The sequence below is a fragment of the Ascaphus truei genome, chromosome 4 (assembly GCF_040206685.1).
Source record: "Ascaphus truei isolate aAscTru1 chromosome 4, aAscTru1.hap1, whole genome shotgun sequence".
Taxonomy (NCBI): Eukaryota; Metazoa; Chordata; class Amphibia; order Anura; family Ascaphidae; genus Ascaphus; species Ascaphus truei.
The window spans coordinates 411,965,159-411,987,274 of record NC_134486.1 but is presented as its reverse complement, the minus strand read 5'-3'; the positions used below and the strand labels follow the sequence as shown (position 1 = coordinate 411,987,274).

Below are 22,116 nucleotides of genomic sequence, written 5' to 3'. Positions count from 1 at the left end.
GCCGGCTCGCGTCTATTCAGTACAGAGCATCTTTGAATTTGCCGCTGATGGTTTGGTGCTTGGAATCTGCCCTCCTCATTGGTTGCAATGTTTCTTATGGGTTTTTGGGCCCCATTCACAAAACTCTACAGCCTATCAGAGCGTGGGAATTCGTCTGCCAGCCAATCACAGATTTGCCGGTATTGAAAAGTCATGTGGGTACCTTTTCTCAGTCTGTCAAGGTGCATGCGCCAACCTGGCACCTCTGCCTCTTTGCATACTGAGCCCACCCGCTGTCCAGGCTCCACAGAGTCTGGGCTCTGGCAAATGGTGGCCGGATAGCCCTGTGTTAGCCCAGGATGCGGGTACTCAAGCAGAACTGCAGTACCCCCCTGTTCTAACACCATGGCATCCCTGAGGCTTTCAAGTCAGGACTCCACATAAACCCATAGGCACCAAGCTTGGTAGCCATCTGGTCTCTTGGAATCCATGACTTGGAAATCCCACAGTTCATTTACAGGTTATCAGTACATATACCTATTAAATATAATCCTTTAATAAAATTTACTGTGTCCTGTCTTCTGTGTGGTAAAGATGTATAAGTCCATATTCTGGTGTCAGGGATGGAGTGAGTGTATATATTACCTACACTCACTAGCCTCATACTTGGCACACTTTAGAAAAATAACTTTAAAAACTTTTACCCACACGAAACCACTTTCAGCTTTATCACTTTGCTGGAGTACCCCCTGATCCCCTACACTAGGCGCAGGGTAATGGGCATGTATCTGGGTACCCCTCCTTATACTAGGGACCCCCTGTTATACTAGGGACCCCCGTGTATAGTGTCAGGTATATATTAACCCCTTCGTGCCTGCTTACCTTGTCTGGAAGAGGCTGCAGCTGGAATCCTGGCGGTGAGTCGTAATAGCGCTTTCAGAGTCAGAGTTTGCCCAGATCAATGTGCTTGGCTGCATCCGAGAATCTCACTCAATTCAAGGATCCAACGCCTGGGGTATCCCATAACTCTGGAACCCCGATACATAGACACATTCTGTAAAGACATTCTCCGACAAACCCACCCTGAAACTTACATCCTGGAAATCTACCGGTCCCAGCATCCGAAGAAAGGCAAAACACACAGAAATCGTTAATGTCGCATAATTTGCACACAGTCACAGTAATGCATTCAGGACATCTGGGTCCAAGAGCTGACACTCTAGGACCTCAACACACGGATCAGGGGTAACTTGGTGGGCTGAACCTTTATTAGTGAGCCTGGTTAACCCCTTCGCCATTACAGCGCACATCTAACATGCGATTGCGCTGCTTTTATTTTATTTTAATAACATAGGATTGAAGCAAGGCGTCTCTGGAGCTAAACCGCATTAAACCACAATAAATTAACATACCGGCACCCCGTACAGAGGCTTGTAAATCAGGAAGCACTGTGTTCCCGGAGCTGAAATTAATGCAATTCAGTTCCAGAGACCCCCCCCTGCTTCAATACTATGTAATTAAAATAAAAGCAGGGCAATTGTCTGTTAGATATGCATGGAGTGGGACTGCTTCTGTCTGCTTTCATTGCGCAGCACTTCCAGACTAGGGCGTATCAATAGGATTAACACTGTGGGAGTCCCATTCAGAAGCTAGAACCCCTGATGTGTTAATCCTGATGGGCAACTAGTCTAGCCATTGGGACTCCTCAGTCTGGCCATGGACAGGCAGCCTTTCATCGGCAAAATAAATCTGAGTGCATCTGGACCTAATGCCACTGTGGTAACCTAATTCCACGGTGGTAATGTGCTTTGATGTCTTTTTAAATGCTTGTCACGGTTGTGCTCGCCACACACCAGGACCGAACCGCGGGGTTGAGGTGGGGTTGTATTATCACCGACCTTAGACCGCGCAGACTGATCCGGAATGCGTAGTTCGTAGTCGTACATAACAGGGTCGGGATTGGAGAGCAGCGTAGTCAGTGGACAAGCCAAAGTCAGGATAGGAGACATCAGGGAGAACTTTATCAAAGCGGAGTTTCGGTAATAGATTGTCAACTAGGTCCCGCTTCAGCGAAGTAGCTGCAGGGCGGGAGCGGGTTCTGCGCGAGCGGCGACCATGGCCCATGATTCCGGTCTCTGGAAAGGGTTGGCAGGCTGGAGTGGGCACACCGCCAGGCAGCACTGGTAAACCAATGCTTCAGCGCAGCAGTCCAGAACGAGCCTGTGCCAGGAGAGAGAGCTACAGACCTCAGGACTAGTAGAGCGGCCTCTGCTATGGGAAGGGCAACAGGCCTCAGGAAACAGGGAGCTGAAGTTACGCTGGAGATCCACCGCTTCAGCACAGGAACCAGGACACGGCCTCTGCAATGAAGAGAGAGCAGCAGGCCCCAGGAACCAGAGACAGGCCTCTGCTATGGGAAGGACAGCAAGCCTCAGGAAACAGGAAGCTGAAGTTACACTGGAGATCCACCGCTTCAGCACAGGAACCAGGACACGGCCTCTGCAATGGAGAGAGAGCAGCAGGCTCCAGGAACCAGAGATAGGCCTCTGCTATGGTAAGGGCAGCAGGCCTCAGGAAACAGGAAGCTGAAGTTACGCTGGAGATCAGCACAGGAACTAGGAACATGGACTTGGAACAAGGAACATGAACATGGACATGACAACAGCAGCAAGGTGGCCAAGACAGGTGGTAGTGGCAAACACAGTGAACATCCAAGAAGGATTATGCTCGGCAGAGAAGCATTGTGGGAAAGCTGTATTTAAAGGTCAGCGAACCTATAGCAAAAAGGGCGTGTGACAGCATTGCTCTAATGACTGAACCCAAGCTGGGATGCAGTAATAGCTTGCACAGCTGCAGAATATAGCATGGGGAGTGTTCCAGGACTGCACAGGTCTGTAAGGCAAGGTAAGCAGTAAACCGAGGTGTGGATTCCTTACAGTACCCCCCCCTCCCCTTCACGTGAGACCTCCGGGCGAATATGACCACTCATAGAGTTGGGGGACCTGGAATTGTTCCTGAACTGTCTAGGATTGGGGGTAGAATCGTGGTCCAGAGATGCGTGGGCACTCTTTTGCATACCCCCACCCCACGGTGAGAACTGCGGCCAGACAGGACCGTCCATGGGTTTCGGGGACACTGAGTTGTTCCTAAAATGCTTTAGGCAGGAAGGGGATCCGTAAAGGAGCAGTTCCTTGACGAGTACTGTTCTAGGAAATGAGAGTGGTGGTAGAGAATCCACTGGTACGTGGCTTACCAGGCGAAATGGCTTGGAAATCCAAGGCTGTGAGGAACCAGGGGGTTCCGGAGCAGAAACGGCAGAAGGCCCCCGCTAGGAGCCCAGTCCCTAGTAAAGGTATCAGGGTTCAGGACAAGCGGCACCGATATTTGACCAAGTATAGCAGGATGACCCTCCGGACAGACAAAGTCTTTGCTGACATCTGCACGTATGAATTTGATAGGATCTTCTCCTCCAGAGGTTTTCCAGGTAGTGGTCAGCGAGGGTATAGGGTGGGTGGGGGTATTGCCAGGTATGGGTATGGAAGATGACAAGGCAAGCAGTAAACCAGGCTTAGAGACCGAAATCTTGGGGTACGTACGGAGTATTTCCAACACAGAGGAAATAACAGGAGCAACAGAAGGTTCCGAGAGGCATAACCATGGGTTCGGAGAGGCAGAGAAGCAATCAGCAGTGGAGCTCCCAAATACTGTAGAAACCTCAGAGAGAGATAATATTGTCTGGGGAGTAAAGATCACAAAGTCAAAGGCAGCGTGGAAAGTTCTAGCGACAATAGGGAGAGAAACCCCATATTTAAAGTCATTCTGGGGTACTTCAGGAACCACCGTATGGTCAGTGAAGAGAAACTGCCCTCCCGCACTGGGGACTTGGAGTACGGCAAGGGTTACTTCACATAAGGCATCATAGACCGAGAAAGGTATGTTGGTGCTTACAGAGATTAGAACAACCGTGTAGGGCGGACTACGTGCTGCAATGAACTCCAACGGCATCATACTTGTCATAGAAGTGGGAGTAGGAATAAGCACTGGGGCTTTAGTATCTGGACCTTGAGAATCAGACAGACCAGGGGCAGCGAGTAGAGGAATAGAATCCGAGCAGGAGCCTGAGTATCTATTACAGGAACATCTAGCACTACAGGGACACTGGTAGGAGAAGAACTAGGGTCAGGAGCTGGTACCTGGGAATCAGTGACGGGTAGTGTGGGAGTAATGATGGGAGTTAGAGAGGCAATAAGCGGTCATTTGGAACTGGGGAAACTCTTAATGGCAGAAACCTTAGAAGAAAAAAGAGTCTTATCCAAAACTGCAAGGACCCTAACAGGGGTACTAGTACTGACAAAATCAGAAGAAAGTATGTTTACTAGTGCGAAAATTCTGATAACGGAACTGCTAGTCAGTGATGTGGGTGTCTGGGTTTCACTAGTGAGAAAATCAGATACAGTGGTACTGTATGTGACTTAGAAGCACTCAGGGAAGTTCTAGGTTTGCTGGACATGTGTGAGAAGGTACCCTTAAACACAGGAGTTTTAATTTCAGCCCAGAGTAACCCAACGGATGCTGGAGTACATTTAGATGCAGTGTTAAGGGACTGAGGTTTAGCAAGGGAAGGATAACAAAATAGCTCAGATTTAAACACCAGAGTTTGTCATGTAGGCAGGGTGGTCTCTGGCTGTACTAAGGGGTTAACGACAGATACGCTTATCTCTGGAGGGGCTACTTGGACAGAGGCATCAGGGGGACCAGAAGCAAGGACGACCTTTAAGGGAAGAAATTCTGAATCTGAAGGACGAATTTTACCTCTCTCAGTAGCGGAACCGACAAGGCAAATTTCAGAGAGGGGGAAAACTGTGTACTGGCTTCTGGCTAGCACATAAGAAAAAGCATCACTTTTGAGTGGAAGCAGTGTGTTAGCACAAATTCCTGGGAACTCAACAACTTGAGCGTCAGGAGGGGCATAAAGACCACTGTTCGCTTTTAACCCTAGGGTTAGAAAAGAGGAGAACACAGAGAGTACAAGGGGGGCAACCACAAGTGTGCTGGTCTCTGAAGTGGGTACTTGGGAAGAAGTGTCTGGGACACTAGAAATAACTACAGATTCCATTACAAAGGGACTATGCGCTGAAACAGGGATCTCAGCTCTTAGAGTGACAGACTGGGTCAGCGAAATACAAGGGAGTGGGGATTGTGCGAACAGGCTTAGGGAAAAACCTGGTTCCTGAATACATTCAACTGAAATCAGTATTTTAGGAGAAATTTCAGGGAACACGACAGGGGAAACTTGAGCTGAAGCAGGGGGATTATAGCAAAGAATATCTAAGGACTTCGCAACCTTAGGGGAGACATTCAGTGCAACCTCTGCTGTCAGGCTTGGGGTTTCATTCTCAGACGCTAGAAAGGACGTATTAGCCTGAGGGCGGCAAGGATTTACAGGGGTAAATGCAGATAGTACCTGAGAGTCAAATAGAGGGAGATTTGCCTCTGAAATTGGGGACACAAGGAGTTCCTCCTCTGGAGCTAAGGACGTGACCTTGGCTGGCAAACGACAGGGAATTACCAAAGGAGACTCATAGGGCTGCCCTGCTGGGGTTAATACAGGAATGACCTTGGGAACAAAACTTAGGGATTCAAAGTTAGAAATTGAGGGTAGAAGGGTTTCATTCTCAGACACTAAAGCCATAGTTTTGGCTTGGGTAATACACGTATACTCTATAGGAACCTCACAGGGCTGATTGGCAGGGGTTGTCGTAGACATATCCTTGTGGTCAAAGTAACAGGAGGAGCAATCAGGGCTAGAGACCGTGGCAGTTTCTACCTTAGGGGGCAGTGATAGTGGGACAGTTTGGTCATTTCCTGGAGAGGGAGGTACTGTACCCCCACAGGTTTAGCAACAGGACTGGCAGTACAGGGGGACAGCCAAGCGGCAGCGTAGCTGGCGAGGAGGGGGTCCTGTTCTTTTATGCAAATGTCCAATGTTAGGGAAAGTACACGGAGCATGTCTTGAGCGTGAGCCAACATGAAGAGAGGGTCCTGTCGTACTACGAGAATGTCCAATGATAAGGCCAGGGCATAGAGTGCATCTTGGGCGTCGGCCAGTTCCATAGGTTTCACATTATCCCAGGTTAAAGGGGAACCAGGGAAGCGAACACAAGCGACCAGACTGTTTAATGTCCTTGAGGCAGTAAGCCTTACTAATGAGATCATAACGGCATTTTTTTTGCAAAGGGGTTAAACCTTCATACAGATACTGACCTTCAATCAGAGGGAGTGTTTCACACAGATACTGGTTTTTAAACTGGGACTCGTCCGCAGGCCGGGACAGGATTTCAGATAGAAACGTACCAACCCTCACCACAGGACGGTCCGAGTTTGTGGAGCCGAGCATACTGTCACGGTTGTGCTCGCCACAAACCAGGACCGGACCGCGGGGCTGAGGTGGGGTTGTATTATCACCGACCTTAGACCGCGCAGACTGATCCGGAATGCGTAGTTCGTATTCGTGCATAACAGGGTAGGGATTGGAGAGAGCGGCATAGTCAGTGGATGATCCAGGGTCAGGATAGGAGACATCAGGGAGAACGTTATCAAAGTGGAGTTTCGGTAACAGGTAGTCAACTAGGTCCCGCTTCAGCGAAGTAGCTGCAGGGCGGGAGCGGGTTGTGCGCGAGCGGCGACCATGGCCCATGATTCCGGTCTCCGGAAAGGTTGGCAGGCCGGAGTGGGCACACCGTCGGGCAGCACTGATAAACCAATGCTTCAGCGCAGCAGTCCAGAACGAGCCTGTGCCAGGAGAGAGAGCTATAGACCTCAGGACTAGTAGAGCGGCCTCTGCTAAGGGAAGGGCAGCAGGCCTCAGGAAACAGGGAGCTGAAGTTACGCTGGAGATCCACCGCTTCAGCACAAGAACCAGGACACGGCCTCTGCAATGGAGAGAGAGCAGCAGGCCCCAGGAACCAGAGATAGGCCTCTGCTATGGGAAGGGCAGCAAGCCTCAGGAAACAGGAAGCTGAAGTTACGCTGGAGATCCACCGCTTCAACACAGGAACTAGGAACTTGGAACAATGAACATGGACATGACAACAGCAACAAGGTGGCCAAGACAGGTGGTAGTGGCAAACACAGTGAACATCCAAGAAGGATTATGCTCGGCAGAGAAGCATTGTGGGAAAGCTGTATTTAAAGGTCAGCTAACCTATAGCAAAAAGGGTGTGTGACAGCATTGCTCTAATGACTGAACCCAAGCTGGGGCTGCAGTAATAGCTTGCACAGCTGCAAAATATATCATGGGGAGTGTTCCAGGACTGCACAGGTCTGTTAGGCAAGGTAAGCAGTAAACCGAGGTGTGGATTCCTTACAATGCTGCTTCTTAAACACCAGATTAGATACTAAACAATTTAGCATTTGCTTTTAATTTTAATGCATTATGCTTGCAAGTTATACTTCTCTTAGACTGACAATAATCCAGTTGGTATCAATTTAATTGTACAATAATATTCTTGCAACTGCGTTATGAAATACTGTATGTATACTGGACTTTTATGCGACAATTTGTGCTACTCATGTTTTATTAACACTAATTGAACAATGTGGAATCACAGCGCTCTACTGGGAACTACCCTGTTCTCGAGATTAGGACTTTAGTACTTCTAACATAGAGGGTGGTTATCACTGCTCAACCTTAATACTCTAAACCATATAGGTAAACGTGTGCAGGTGCATGGGAAATAGAGACATATTTATTACACAAAGGTGATCATAGAGTGACCACCCAAAAGAATTCCCAATATGTTGCACTCTGCTAAATAGTGGCAATTACCAAAGGGAATAAATCCCAAACCATATAGGGAACCAGGGAGTTTAAAAGCGCAAAAACAAAAAATTATTTATTAACACTTCTAAATAAAGGAATAAAAACAATTAAAAAACGAATGACGATGGAGTATGCTGTCTCAATGATGGTAAACATGCATATAGGTTTGGGTGAAGAAAGTGGATTGTGAATATCCAATGTGTCACCGCAATGACTTTACAGACACAAGTATTATATTATTCCATATGGTAACCATATACCGTGTCTGCAATATGCTCTCTCTTATTCCAAACAACCAAGCCTCACTATGCCTGAATTTCAACTTGCCAAAGTTGTAGCGACGATATGTTTTAAATGCCCTTAATAACACGTGTTTAACCATATTGCATCCGGTTAGGGCTATTAAATCGCTACCTGTGACACAAACGTTACTTGCAATGGTAAGTATATAATAAATGTAACGCATGCATAACAGGGTTGGGCCCAAAAGCTCATAAATCCAAATGTAATATCAATGCGTATACAAGGTAGTACATGTGTATCAGCGTGATAAACAAATCAGGCAAATATAAAGGCTGCCCGTGATGTGGGTTTGACTCTCAATAGTCTGTCTGCATAGTAGCAAGATTGGGCCCAGAGTTCATACAACGGTTCAGCTACTCTGTATACAAGTTGGCCTCATACTCCATCCGCTCCGAAAGCGAAACCGGCTGACGTCATCAGATAGCGCGTCGCCTACTGCCCGATGATCGTTTCGCGCCTCTTTGGCGCTTCTTCAAGGGGGGAGGACGCTCCCTATATGGTTTGGGATTTATTCCCTTTGGTAATTGCCACTATTTAGCAGAGTGCAGCATATTGGGAATTCTTTTGGGTGGTCACTCTACGATCACCTTTGTGTAATAAATATGACTTTAGTACTTCTCCAGGAGAAATATTACACGTGTTACACTAGCAAAGTTAAATACCCTGGAGATGATCTGCATCTTACAGTTCAGATAATGAAAAAAATGGATTTACTCTTGCTATAATAATTAACGTAGTTGGCACTGTGCATGTTTAAAGAATGTGCAATGGTAATACAACTTACAAGCAGGTGAAGTGAAATTAAGAATTTTCATGTCAGAAAACACATCTGCAGGTAAATTCTCTTACCGTGTATTCAGAAAAACAGAACATGTCTTCATCTGCTTGGCAGAACCTTTCATTCTGCTTTCTTAAATGATTCCTGATTCATGGTAACTGAATTTATCTGCATGTATGTCAAAATTTCGACTGCCTTAAGTTGAACATGCTGTAGAGCTCCTCCAATCATATGATTGCTTTCCAATGACAATCTGGTTACAAATTAAAGTAGTTAAGTGACGCAAGAAAAAGTTTAAGTCTGAATTGTGCGTTTCATGAATAGACAAAAATACTCGTCGTATTTGGAGTAGAAAACTACTTTGGCCCAGAGAAAAATAGTATTGTTTGTTAAGCCATTACAGTATGTTAAGTATTGTTCATGTATGCATGCTGTCACTTTCTTTCAGCTCTACCAGTGTTATAGGGATAATCCTCCCCTTGCCAGGGATATGCCACCTGTAGCAGGAAAGATATTATGGTCAAGACAGCTTTTCAGAAGGATAAATGAGCCAATTGTGTATTTTCAAGTAAGTTGATTACTTTGAAAATGATTTAACTTTTTTATTAAATAGTTTATTTGTACATTTTTCAGGGGTACAGAAAAATAAAAAGTGGATTTGTGAGGTAAAATCATATGTACAATCACTTATAAAGATATCAGTATGCAAGTCCACTAACATGAGGACACTCCCATTGCCCATCCGACTAATACGAATGATGCAATGAAAATAGAAAGGGAACAAGAAAGCACACCGAGGCAAAAACAATAAAAAAATGTGATGGTGGGTGTCCTGTGTTGATTATATCCTGTCACCTCCTTTGTGTGAGCCCACAATTAGATTAATCTTGTGCTATAAAGTTATCCCAACCATCCCAAAGATTCTATAAGGCCCCCTCATCCCCTTTGATTGCTCTAGTCGAGGCTATGAAGATCTATATAGAGGCAGAGTCCATGTTAAACCCGCCCCTACACTCGGATATTGTACATGAGGTCCATACAGTAGCTGCATGACGTTATCACTTCTTTCTCTCAGTATGGCTGTGAGCCTCTCCATGGTGTACATGTGCCATATCCTGCCCTTAACCATATTCAAGTCAGGTACAATCTCTTCTCTCTATAGGATCGCTACACAGCATCTAGCCGCGGTAAGAATGTGTCCAACGAGCTTAGTTTAATTTCTGAGTAGATCCTCTAAAGGTCTATCCAGCAGAGGAAAACACAGTTCGGGTCACAGGGAGATGCCCAGGGTGGTGTTGATAAGTGCAAAAATCTGTTTCCAGAATGGGATACTTGAATAAGACCACCAGATGTGGGAGTAATTATGGGCCTGTTGATTTGGACAGCTACAATAAGAGTTGATGTTGGCATGGCGGATCTCTGAGTGCTCAATGTTGACCCACCCTCTAAATCCCCAACTGGACTTCCGTTTGGAGGAGTTGACTCAGCTGTGATGCCTGATAATACTTGGACAGGTTGGGGAGGGCCAGACACCCTTTGTGGGTTTGTAGAGAGTAGAGTGTTTAACTCTCGGGCATCTCCACTCCCAATTGAAGTTGGAGATTGTAGACTGTAGCTCTTTCAAATCTTTGCTGGGGATCATGATGGGAAGTGTGTAATAGATACTGTACATAATACCGGGGAGGAGGTTAATTTTCATGGATATACAGATGCAGCATTATGGTTGGTCACGCTGCCATCACAAAGTCATGTTTTTTTTTTCATCTGTGTGCGCGGAGTGCCAGTAAAGAGACTAATGGCCCACCGGGACTAACACAGCTGGGTCCCTGCTTCTGAATGGGACTCCTGCTGTGTGTATCCTACCGGGCTGCACCTGTCTGTAAGAAATGTGCTGAAAGAGTGAGACAGAATCAGTCACTCTCCCTATGTGCCTCTAACAGGCGATCGCACTGCTTTTATTTTATTTTAATGACAGAGTATTGAAGCAGGGGATCTCCGGAGCTGAACTGCATTAATTTCATTTCCGGGGACACCCTGCTTCCCGAGTTACAGGCCCCCTATGGTTTACCACAGTGACAATTAACGGGTAGAGGGGTGGGAGCTAGTTGCCCCGAGGAGCGTGGTCAGGCCTCCCGTGTGAATAGCGGGAGGAGGGTCAACCCCTCAATTACCATAGCGTTAATAACAGCTAAGATGATTAAGGGGTTACAGGTCAGTAGTTATTTTTTTTTATTTTACTGTCGTTGCCCACTGAAGACAAGGAGGACAAGGACGGCCTTCATCCTGGCACTATACAACTTTTATTTACTATGTTCTGGCTGGGTAATGTATTGGTAATGTTTTATTTTTTAATGGGCACATTTTTATTTTTAAATGCTCTATTATCTAGATGTCGATAATAGGGATTTTGCCCATTACTGTACTGTATGTGTTAGGAGGGGTAGTAGGGTGCTCATTCATTGCCATTGGGGTTATCTTAGCTCCCACTGAGGTTATAGGTAACCACATTGGCAATCAATGGGTATATTGATTTTTGTATTGTATTTTAATGTTTATTAGGGGTAGGGGAGGTTGGTGATGAGGGTAGTTGCTCCGGCGTGGGTGGTTAGGCCAATCGGGTGGATAGTGGGAGGAGTTAACGACTTCATTACCTTAGTGGTTACTGCTGCTAAGGTAACAAAGGGGTTAACTCCTCCCACAACCTTCCCGGTAGGCCTAACCACCCACCCTGGGACAACTACCCTGTTTATCCACTCCCTCTACCCGCAATAAACCAGGTACTCTGGCTTAACCCTAACATTGCCTTAGCAGCTAGCCACTATGGCGTTGAAGCTGCTTTTATGTTATTTTAATAACACAGTGTCATGAGAGAAGAGGCAATTACACTTTTAAACCGGGATCATTCATTGAGCAAAACCAATAAGTAAAACAAATTGTCATATATTCTATTGAAACAGATACACACAGTGGATTACAATGTACAGAGGAAAACACACACTGGGGGTCTGGGCTACAAAACTAACCTTTCCTAGTTGATATAGCAAAGAAAACAAAGTCTTTACAAGTCCTTTTACATAACCGGGACTAAGCCCGAAAAGTCTTGGAAATGATCTTGGCATGCAGTTCCTGCTGCCACCGCTCTTTCCACTCTGGAGGTTGCTGAAATTCCATGACTGCGAGCGAGTACCAGACGTCCTTGTACCCTTTTTGGCTTGTAGTTACAGCCACGACAGCTACATTCTATTCTCAGAACTTGGCCCCGGAATGCGGGACTTAGAAAATTTCTTGGCTTGAAATTTCTGAAGCCGGCTTGCGTCTTTTTCTCTCAGAGCATCTTTTGGTCAGTTTAAATCTGACGCTGCTGTCTTGGCGCTTACAATCTCTCGACCTGATTGGCTGCAGGTTTCTTATAGGCTTTTCAGTCCCATTCACAGAACCCGTTCAATCAGCGCGTGGGAATTTCCTCACAAGCCTATCACTGGTTTGCCGGTACTCTGAAGCCGGGCGGGCACCGATTTGGATTCTGCCATGGGCATGCGCTAACTTGGCACCTCTGCCACTTATTATGCAGAACCCTCTTGCGGTTCCTGGTTTCCTCAGAGTCTGGGCTAGCAAATGGTTGCCTGATAGCCCCCTTTCAAGCCATGACGTGGGTACTTGAGTTTTAACACTGGTTCTCCGCCTGTCTTCACACCTTGGCATCTCTGTGACTTTCAAGTCCGGGACCCGAGCAGACTTAATGGCACCAACTTGGTGACCATCTGGTCTCTCTGAACCAAGGACTTGGAAATTCCACAGCTCATATACAATGTATAAATATATGTACCTTTATACATCAGGTTAATACAATTTTATCCAAAATATTTCTAAGTCCCTCTTGTATTTTGTTTTACTGAAACTATCTGGACGTTCATTTCCAGAGCTCTACGAGCTTCCTAACAGAAGTTAGCAAACAAGTTGGTTCAAAAAACATTTAGACACACTCTCCCGGCTCCTTATACTTTCACTGGAGCTGGACTTAGAAAATATTTTCATCCTCGCCACCTTATTGCTGATGGGAGATATTCCAAACCCACATACCGGGGTTGGGGCATATACTGAAGGGAACCCCAACTATACTGGGGACCCCTTGAACGTACCCGGGATGTGACTTATCCCCATGCTCCGTTTTACCTTTCTGGTCTGTGCTGAAGCAGGGAGACCTGGTGGTGAGTCGCGTAACTGCTTCCTAGGGAGGATTTTGTCTGGAGGTCTGTGCCTACATGTCCCCGGGAATCTGACACGATTCCCGGTTACATTTTTGGGGTGGCCAACAAGTCTTGTCCCCTTCTATCTAGGCACAATCCGACAACACTTTTACTGTAAAATCCCCCCTGAAACTCGCACCATGTGAATCTCCACTGGTTAGCACTCCTGGAAAGGCAAAACATACATAAATCTTTCATTACATTACAGTGCACATGCCATAACTGGCTTCAAGAGCTGATACTTCAGACTCCCCAATATGACTCAGATGTAACCAGTCGGGCACAATACCTTTATTATTGGCCTTGTTTTCCCCTCACCGTCACACACACAGTTTTGAAGCACTGGGACTCCGGAGTTGAATCGCATTAATTTCAGCCACAGGGACCCCCTGCTTCCCGAGTTACAGGCCCCGTATGGGGTGCCGGTATCTCTGCCATATTTAAATTCGCCCACGTCATGTGACCGGGACTATAAACAATGCAGATGTATGTTCGTCTTGCAATAAATTAACCCTTTTTGTTAGTTAGGAGTTGCCTATCTTTTTTCCTGCCTGGACATTGGATAAAGGATTTCCTCAGCTGTGTTCATCTACACCTACTACCTTCTTGAATCTACCACGGATGGATCGCACGCCAATGATGGTTAGAGTGCCCCTGGAGTAACACAGGTAAAGAGCTGCAGTGCTTTAATAGTTCCTGGTTACCATGGACATTGTCCTTCATACTATACAGCTGGTTGGGTTTTCATTACAGTGCACGCAATTGTGGTTGTCAGGCAGACTCCACTAGTCACTATTCCCTTCCGGTTTCTTCAATATTAGTGGGGGCACTCCATCGTTATATGGATTACCAAATATGGCATTATGATGTTCTCATTTGTTGCTTATTGAATTGGTCATAACTGTTGGGCACCACAGCTACCACGTTCCTGTGTATCATAGGGCACACCTGTGTGCACCAGCAGCCTATAGGATTCGGTTTCCGCCTTTGCTCCCCATTGGAGGATCTCCCTTTATATACTCTGTTGCTCTAGACACTCATTGCTGAGCATAGTCTTGTGTGATGCTGGGCCCTGCTACATTCAGTTCCTGTATCTCTTGCCTTGCCTTGCCTGTTGATCCTGCCGCTGCCTGACTCTGCTACGTACCTTGGACTCCGCACCTCTCTACTCCTGATCCGGATATCGACCAACCTTCCTCCAGTCTCCAATCCTGAACCTGGCTATGCACCCCGACGATCCGCTACTCTCCAATCCTGAACATGGCTACGTATCCTGACGATCCGCTACTCTTCATTCCTGATCTGGCAAGTACCCTCTACTACTCTCACATCTATACTCCTGACCTGACTTGCAAGACCAATCTACATTCTAGGCGCTCCCGCGTGGCTGTGGGTTGGCGTTACTCAATTCCCTACCTCAGCACCGCGGTCGCACTTCGTTTGTGGTGAGCTACGCGTTACACAAATACAGTTAGCACATAGTTCATTCATTCATTGTAACTGTAGCTAGCTTCTTAGCTGCAAAATATATTGATACATGATATTATGGGGATTATACATTTTAACCCTTTTCAGCCCCAACAGGCTGCAAAACAGGGACAATAACGGTAGTGTAGGGGAAAACATGGTGTTATCTGTTACACTGGGCTTCAAAGTTCCTGAGAAACCCATCAATTTTGTCCATGCCATCCATGAACTTCCCGAAGCTGTGATGGTCCGCTTGGGGGGTTGTTTGCTCCCCATTAACAAGGTGGGATCGCGGGGCTGATGTTCCTTGCGTGGCTGCAAGCAGCCGGACCCTTTCATCCAAGGTCACCCCCTCTCCCCATGAGGCAAGAAGTGCGGTGATTCCGGAGGTGGCAAGTCGTTAGCCTTCTCTCCTGAATTCCGCACGCACGTGGCTTGAATGACCCAGCATTTGGTGCATATTTACTGTATCCAGGGACGGGCCTAGCAACAACCCGAGAGTGTCATCCTGGGGAGGATACTGGATGGGTCACATGAAGTTAATGTGATGCCTATCAGTATCCGTATTCAGAGAGAAGCCAGCACACAGGCTTAAACAAAATGCTTTAATGACCCAAGTAGTCCGTTTTTTCGGTGGTGCACTACAAGGTAAAGGTTGTGACGATAGCTTTGTAACAGGCTATTAATAATACACGCCAAATATAACTGGGTTGAACTGAACGAGGCTTAGATATGATAAAATGTAATTTATTCCTTGAAAAAGGTGAACACACGAGATTATAAAAATAACAGACAAAATATGGACACTCACTTAAGATGGAAATGATGAAACAGTCATAATTCTGGACTGGGAGTTCATACAGCAATCTTCAAAAATCACCAAGACACGAAAGACAATAGCCATAGGCTGAGCCTGGTTCTTATACAATTATTTCCTATTGAACACAACCTAAACCCAGCCCCTCTCATAAATCAGTGGTGAGGTTGACAGTTTTCCTCAGAGTAAAACTCCTCCCACCCAAGGACGTTTAAAAACTGCTTTTCCTATCTAAATAACTTCATAACTTCAGTTTAGTAGTACTTACTGGCATGTGAGACATATTAATACATTCCGGCACGCATGACGCTCCCAATAAGACTAAATATTACCTTGTAATATTAAAATTAAGAGAGATATTAATATCTGTCTCTTAGTACCTGCTAGACATCATGTGTCTGTAATCCTTATGTGCGAATCAGTCCCACGAATACACATATGTAGCTTTTAGCACGTTCAGCCGAGGACATCTCATAATATTCTTATATTTAATAAGGTCACTCATTCTGATATCTCCTTGGGTAACCTCACCCCTGGCCTCCATAACCCCTTGTCAAGCAATCCTTTGAAGCTGGGCCTCGTGTGTAGCGAACATTTGTGACAGGTGCTATATTTCACACCCAATGCCCCAGACATTGCCCTTACCTGTCTCTACCAGCAATATGTGTTAACATACACCAAACCCCCTCTGTACCTTTCACACCCAACTTCAATCAAGCCTTTTGAAGCCCAGATATTTCTGAACAGACACCACACATATTTGTATTTTCCTAAACTGCAGCTCATTAACCCCTTAAGCCCCAGTGTGTGTGTGGTGCAGACACTGGCACAGAAACAATACATTTATACAGAGGAATAAACAGTTGGATGGCTGAAGCAAGGCAAAAACATTACTAGACACCAGTCCAGTTAACCCCTTGCTTCTCAGGTGAGAGTAGAGGGTGGCCAAATGGGGTGTAACCCCTTTAATCCCGGGCCAAATCCCCTCTCTCTTGACAAAGGTTACCTTACCTTGCAAAAGGCTGTAGTGCACTCTTGGGTCATTAAATCATTTTGTTTAAGCCCGTGTGCTGACTTCTCTCTGAACATTGACTACTACCGGGACTCTAGGAACACGTTGAGGTCCATGCACCGGCAGCTAAGTACCCTACCATAACCTCTGTATACTGAGTGCTTGCATTATCGTTATTGCCTATCAATTTCAGACCTGCCGTGTTATGGGGCAGGGTTACAAGCCCATCCCCTGGATATATATTTACACTCTCCCAGAAGTCAGGAGTCTGTCTTCCCTCCCCCTAAGGAGCGGAAGTGTGTGTGTATCCTTTGCATCTTAAAAGATAAGGAGTTGGATGGGCCCTTCAAGGCTTTATTCAAAGGAAAGGCTGTGACTTCTGCCTATTACAATAAAGATCCAGTTGAACCATCCTGAATGTGGCTTAATGTCTGGGCCACTAAGAGTTGCCAGCATGGACCATCCTGGTATCCATGGATCCTCGCTGGCTGGAGGCTCTGTTCACCAGAGATGAATCACCCTGAAAACCTGTCCTGATATCTCCCCATACCACCGCGGAGCAACTAGGAGCCTCTGATACTACCAACAGGATTGCACAGCACCAGGAATACACAGGTAGCGACCCATATCTCACATAGGGTGGGGGAAGAGGTGCTACATATAATTAAAATGTTTTGTAATACAGTAAAAATAGTTATTCTGACAAGAAAATTACTTATTCAAGAGTTTGATTTGTGTTGTTGATTTCAGCCATGAATAATACCAACACCAGTTGTTATTAGTAAATACAGTTTATTGGTTACAGTTACTTAGCTTCGGATATTCAGCATCTTATGGCACTCAGTCAGGATATCGCTCACATCAACTAGGGAACCCCCACCATCAGTTAAGATGTAGTTGTATATTCCTGTTATGACATTTGTACTGTGCGAAGAGCCGAGTGTCAAGTACACACTCAGGCTCAACCACAGAAGCTCTGGCACATTTTTGTGCTGGACAAACCTATCAGGGAAACACATTCAGGCATTCAGCCAACATCCTAGCTAGGGAGAAACTGGGGGAGTCCACTTCTCATAGCAACTCTTTCAGAACATTCTAACAGTTATTTTCCATCACAGCAAAAGAAACTACATGTAAGCATATCTGTTAGAGACAAAAGTTAACTCATCATGCATCTTGTCCATCAGAAATAACAAAACTCCATTCTCATTACAATAGTACACAGACACACAACTTTACTAATCAACTATAAAATAATTTGATTGCCATTATTTGGTTGTCTTCCTTCTAAGGCCTCGGCCAAGTTTCCCGCTGGCGTGCTGAGGCGCGCTGAGGCTCAGGGAAAACGGGCGCTTTCCCTCGCCTTGCGTGTGCTTTCCCTGCGCGCCGTCAGGGGGCGGGCCGGGGGCGGGCCAGTGACGTCACGGAGCTGGTTCACCCTCATTGGGCGAACCGCTCACGTGACCGGCCCTGTGCTCCGGCAAGCGGGGAAATTTTACATTTCCCTAAGACCTACGCTTCCTCGCGCTTGCGGAAGCATAGGCGAGCCTCTTCTAAAGCCTCTCTAATTGCGGCTGTAGGGGCTCAGTGCTGAGCGGAAGCGCGCCTCAGCGCGCCTCCGCCAGCAAGCAACAACCATGGACGAGGCCTAAGGCTGAGGCCCTGGTGTTGGTGCTGCAGCGGAGATCCCACGTCTGCGGTGAGCTGCAGGGGAAAGAAGGGGGGATGTGAGCGGGACAGGGGGCGCGACCATGACGTGACCTAGCAGGTTGGCCCTCATTGGCTGAACCGCCATGGGGCGTGGCTAGCGCTCTGTTGCAAGTCATGAACACAGATTTCCTGTCTTCAGAGAAATCTGGTCGTGCAACGCGTCGGCCAAGGTAGGTAGTTGGCCGGCCCCATTGAGGGGGCGGTTCTTGTCCCTGTAGAGCAAGCCATAGCGCGCACTGCAGCAGGCACCAGGGACCTAGCCTTAGGTTCTTTTTCCACAGAGCATGATCATTTTTTTTTTGTTTTTCTTGGGATAATGTGACCATTTGAATTTGATGTTACCGTTTGGTTCAATCTTGTCACTTTATTCAGAATGTTTATTTTAGTTCAGTAGTTATATAGAATAATTTGTTTTCACTTTTTTCTTTCTTTAAGAAAAATTCTGACATATTGTCAAGCTCGGAGGGTAAAGCAGCTATCCGATTATTCAATAAAATTGCATATGTATTGGTGGAATTTGAGGTTCTTTATCATAGAGCTTGGGTTAAAGAAATTTCACATCTACAATATGGTAAGTTTTGTAACACTTCAAATGCATTTATAAAAAAAATCTGTTATGCCACAAGTTGAACTGAAACGTCAGAAGATTACAGTAACAGAGAAGGAAGGAGTGAGTAGTGTGATACCTTTTATTGGACCAACGGATTTCAAACTTCTCAGGTTTTTCATTATGTTGCTGTAGGTAGCCGATGAAGAGCCCGAGAGTTTCGAAAGCTTGTAGCTCATTAACTATCTGTTGGTCCGATAAAATGTATCACACTACCTACCGTATGTTTCTCCTGCCTTTGTTATTTTATTACATGGAAGAAATTAGAACAGAAAGTGAATCCCTGCGCGTCTCCCATTTGGATAGCAATACATGGGGAAATATACGGTGAAAACTAAATCTATAAGACAAAGGAGACTTTTGGTTACACCCTTTGATCAAATAATGCCAAGCCTGTTAACCAACGTCAAGGTAAGTCTCAATAGCAGGTCCCTACGCTAAATGCATACACATTTTCTGGGAAATACACCCTGAAGGGGTTAATATACTCAGCATAAGCTATGTAACTTAGTGCAGTTAAAAACTGGTATATACCAGTGAAGCTACTTACCTGTACGCAAGCTCCTTACATGGAGAAGCGCGGTAAATATATATTTGTTTTACATGGAAGAAATTACCAACATTACTACCCACCCTTCTAGGTTTGAACTTTGAAAATGTGATTGAGGTTAAATGACCCATGCTGCTTATGAATTTTATACTACAAATTAATTTACAAATGTGTATCTGAAATTCTTTAGTGGAGGATTTGTTTACATTAAAAACAAAAAAGCTTAAACGTTGTCATTGTGGACATGTTCAGAGTTTTTTTTATTAAGCTCCCTGTTTTCAGGCGTTTTAATTTGAAAATGTTAATTGGTCTGAAATTTGGCACTTTTTGAAGAATAAGAGCAGTAGATTCTGAGATTGACATGGCAGAAAAACAGCATGTCAGACAAACTACTATGTTTGTGAAATGTATTGCTCCCATATATGGTGCTGGTGAAAAAAAAGCACCTGTAAAGCACCTGTATCTACAGTAGCTGTTAACATTTCTGAGATGCGGAGCATATGACGTGTTAAGCTAAAAGATATATTAGCTGTGGAGCGCGTGGAGAGAACAGAAAGATGGAAGAGGAAATAAAAGGAAATTAGGAAATGTAAGGCGAGGAGAGGAAAAGAGAAACAGGGACAGGAAATTAAGCATGGGAGGTTATTTATTTATTTATAAAATATTTTACCAGGAAGTAATACATTGAGAGTTACCTCTCGTTTTCAAGTATGTCCTGGGCACAGAGTAAAACAAATAATACATGGTTACAAATACAGTTACATAAATGAACAGGGTATACATTATATACAAGACATTGCATGCACAGTTAAAGAAAATATATATTATGGGCGTAAGAAACAGTTGCAGACCAGATTAAAATGTGAGACAGCCTTAGATTTGAAAGAACTTAAACTGGTGGTAGATGTGAGAGTCTCTGGTAGGTTGTTCCAGTTTTGGGGTGCACGGTAGGAGAAGGAGGAACGTCCGGATACTTTGTTGAGCCTTGGGACCATGAACAGTCTTTTGGAGTCTGATCTCAGGTGATAAGTGCTGCAAGTGGTAGGGGTGAGGAGCTTGTTCAGATAGCTGGGTAGCTTGCCCGTGAAGAATTTAAAGGCAAGACAGGAAAGGTGAACTTTGCGCCTAGACTCTAGTGATGACCAATCTAGTTCTTTGAGCATATCGCAGTGATGTGTGTTGTAGTTGCATTGGAGAACAAAACGACAAATTGAGGAGAGGGAGAACAAAAGGATGGTAATGAAGAAGAGAGAACCTACAGTACATTTAAAAAATATTGGATGAAAATAACAGCTATTTGTAATATTCTTTGTGATTTAAAGCTTTAGGTCCATAAAAATATACGTTTGTTGAAGGTTGGATATCTTTTAATAGATGAACATGATTTTTCTTTTAAATTGTTCACACATTTTTAAGATTACAATACTCTATTGGTACATTTCTATTCCCATACCTATGGGGTTTCATCTGCTAGAAAATGTACTTGCCATACAGTACATATAACAATGTATAATTGGCACCAGTAGGGTTAAAGATTAGCATCACGATACATGCAAATGTTAAGCCTGTAAGTTATATTTTTAAATATTGTGAATTAGTATATTTATTTATTTATCAAATGTTTTACCAGGAAGTAATACATTGAGAGTTACCTCTCATTTTTAAGTATGTCCTGGGCACAGAGTTATGTTGACAAATACATGGTTACATTAAGTGAATAGGGTTAGTTAACGATAATATATATTATGGGCTTATATGGGAAAGCTCATGAAACTGCAGACCTGATTTTTGATGCATACAGTAGTTGCAGCGCAGTACTAAATACTACATTGAATTTTAGTCAAAAATATCACAACATCCAAACCCTAAGTAGAATTGACATAATCAACTATTTGTAAAACTATTGCAGACTTTAAGACACGTCTTTTTTTTTCTTCCAGCATTGCAAGCAACACTGTTGGTTCGTCATCCAGAAACTGGGAATATGCTTGTTAACTTTGATCCAAAAATCCTAGAAATTGTACGAGAGACAAAGTGTATGATAAAAATGGGTCTGGACGTGCCAGAGCAGGCAAAGGGAGTTGTAAAAATTGAAAATAGGCTAAAGACAAACCGACAGCAACTAGAGGTAACTGAAGTGTTTTAAGGTGTTTAAAAATACTTATACACATTGAGATTGAATTTATTGATTAAATGATTATCACGGGAGACCAGGTTTATCGACTCCTTTTTATACCGGGATCACTGATTGAGCAAAGCAAGGAGGTAAAATAAATTGTAATTTATTTCAGGAGAAGACATGCACACAATGTAACACAATTTACAGGGTTAACACACTTACTGAGTACGAGGCTAACAAATAAATCTATCCTCTAAACGAAATTCACAAAAACGACCTCTGTAGGAGCCCTTTTCCTTGACTGGTAGGTACTCACGAAAGTCCTAGAACTGATTTCGGCATGCAATGCCAGCAGCAACCACTACATTCTCAAAAGCAGGACCTGATCTCCAGAGGTTCGCTACACTATCATCTGGTGCACTGGAGAGGTTTCGACCCAGAGGAGAGATGCTGGATTCCGAGCCACTGGGTTCACGCAGCCAAACTGGTCCGTATGTCGCTCCTAAAGGGGGGGGGTACTGTGAGGATTCGCCATCCTGGCAGTCGAGGACCGTCTCCTCACCTCAACAAGCCTTCTGTGACGGACATCCAGGATGCGAGGTTGCGTGGTCCCAGTACGAGCGCGCGTCCTGATCCTCCGCCCGCATCTCTGACGCACGACGGGTGCGTTCGCCCAGCCTCCTTGCCGACGCGAGTCAAGCTCCG

At 45.1% G+C, this 22,116-nt stretch overlaps 1 protein-coding gene across 4 annotated transcripts in view; it reads left to right on the top strand.

Moving 5' to 3' along the window:
• The window catches only part of DNAH8 (dynein axonemal heavy chain 8), a 1,091,167-nt gene that overhangs the window by 258,658 nt on the left and 810,393 nt on the right, over nucleotides 1-22,116 (top strand). For all 4 annotated transcript variants that reach the window (XM_075598772.1, XM_075598771.1, XM_075598773.1 and 1 more), the window contains 3 exons: nucleotides 9,331-9,450; nucleotides 18,571-18,706; nucleotides 21,233-21,420. In XM_075598772.1, coding sequence (XP_075454887.1) covers nucleotides 9,331-9,450; nucleotides 18,571-18,706; nucleotides 21,233-21,420 — 444 coding nt within the window. The remainder of the gene's footprint in view (nucleotides 1-9,330; nucleotides 9,451-18,570; nucleotides 18,707-21,232; nucleotides 21,421-22,116) is intronic.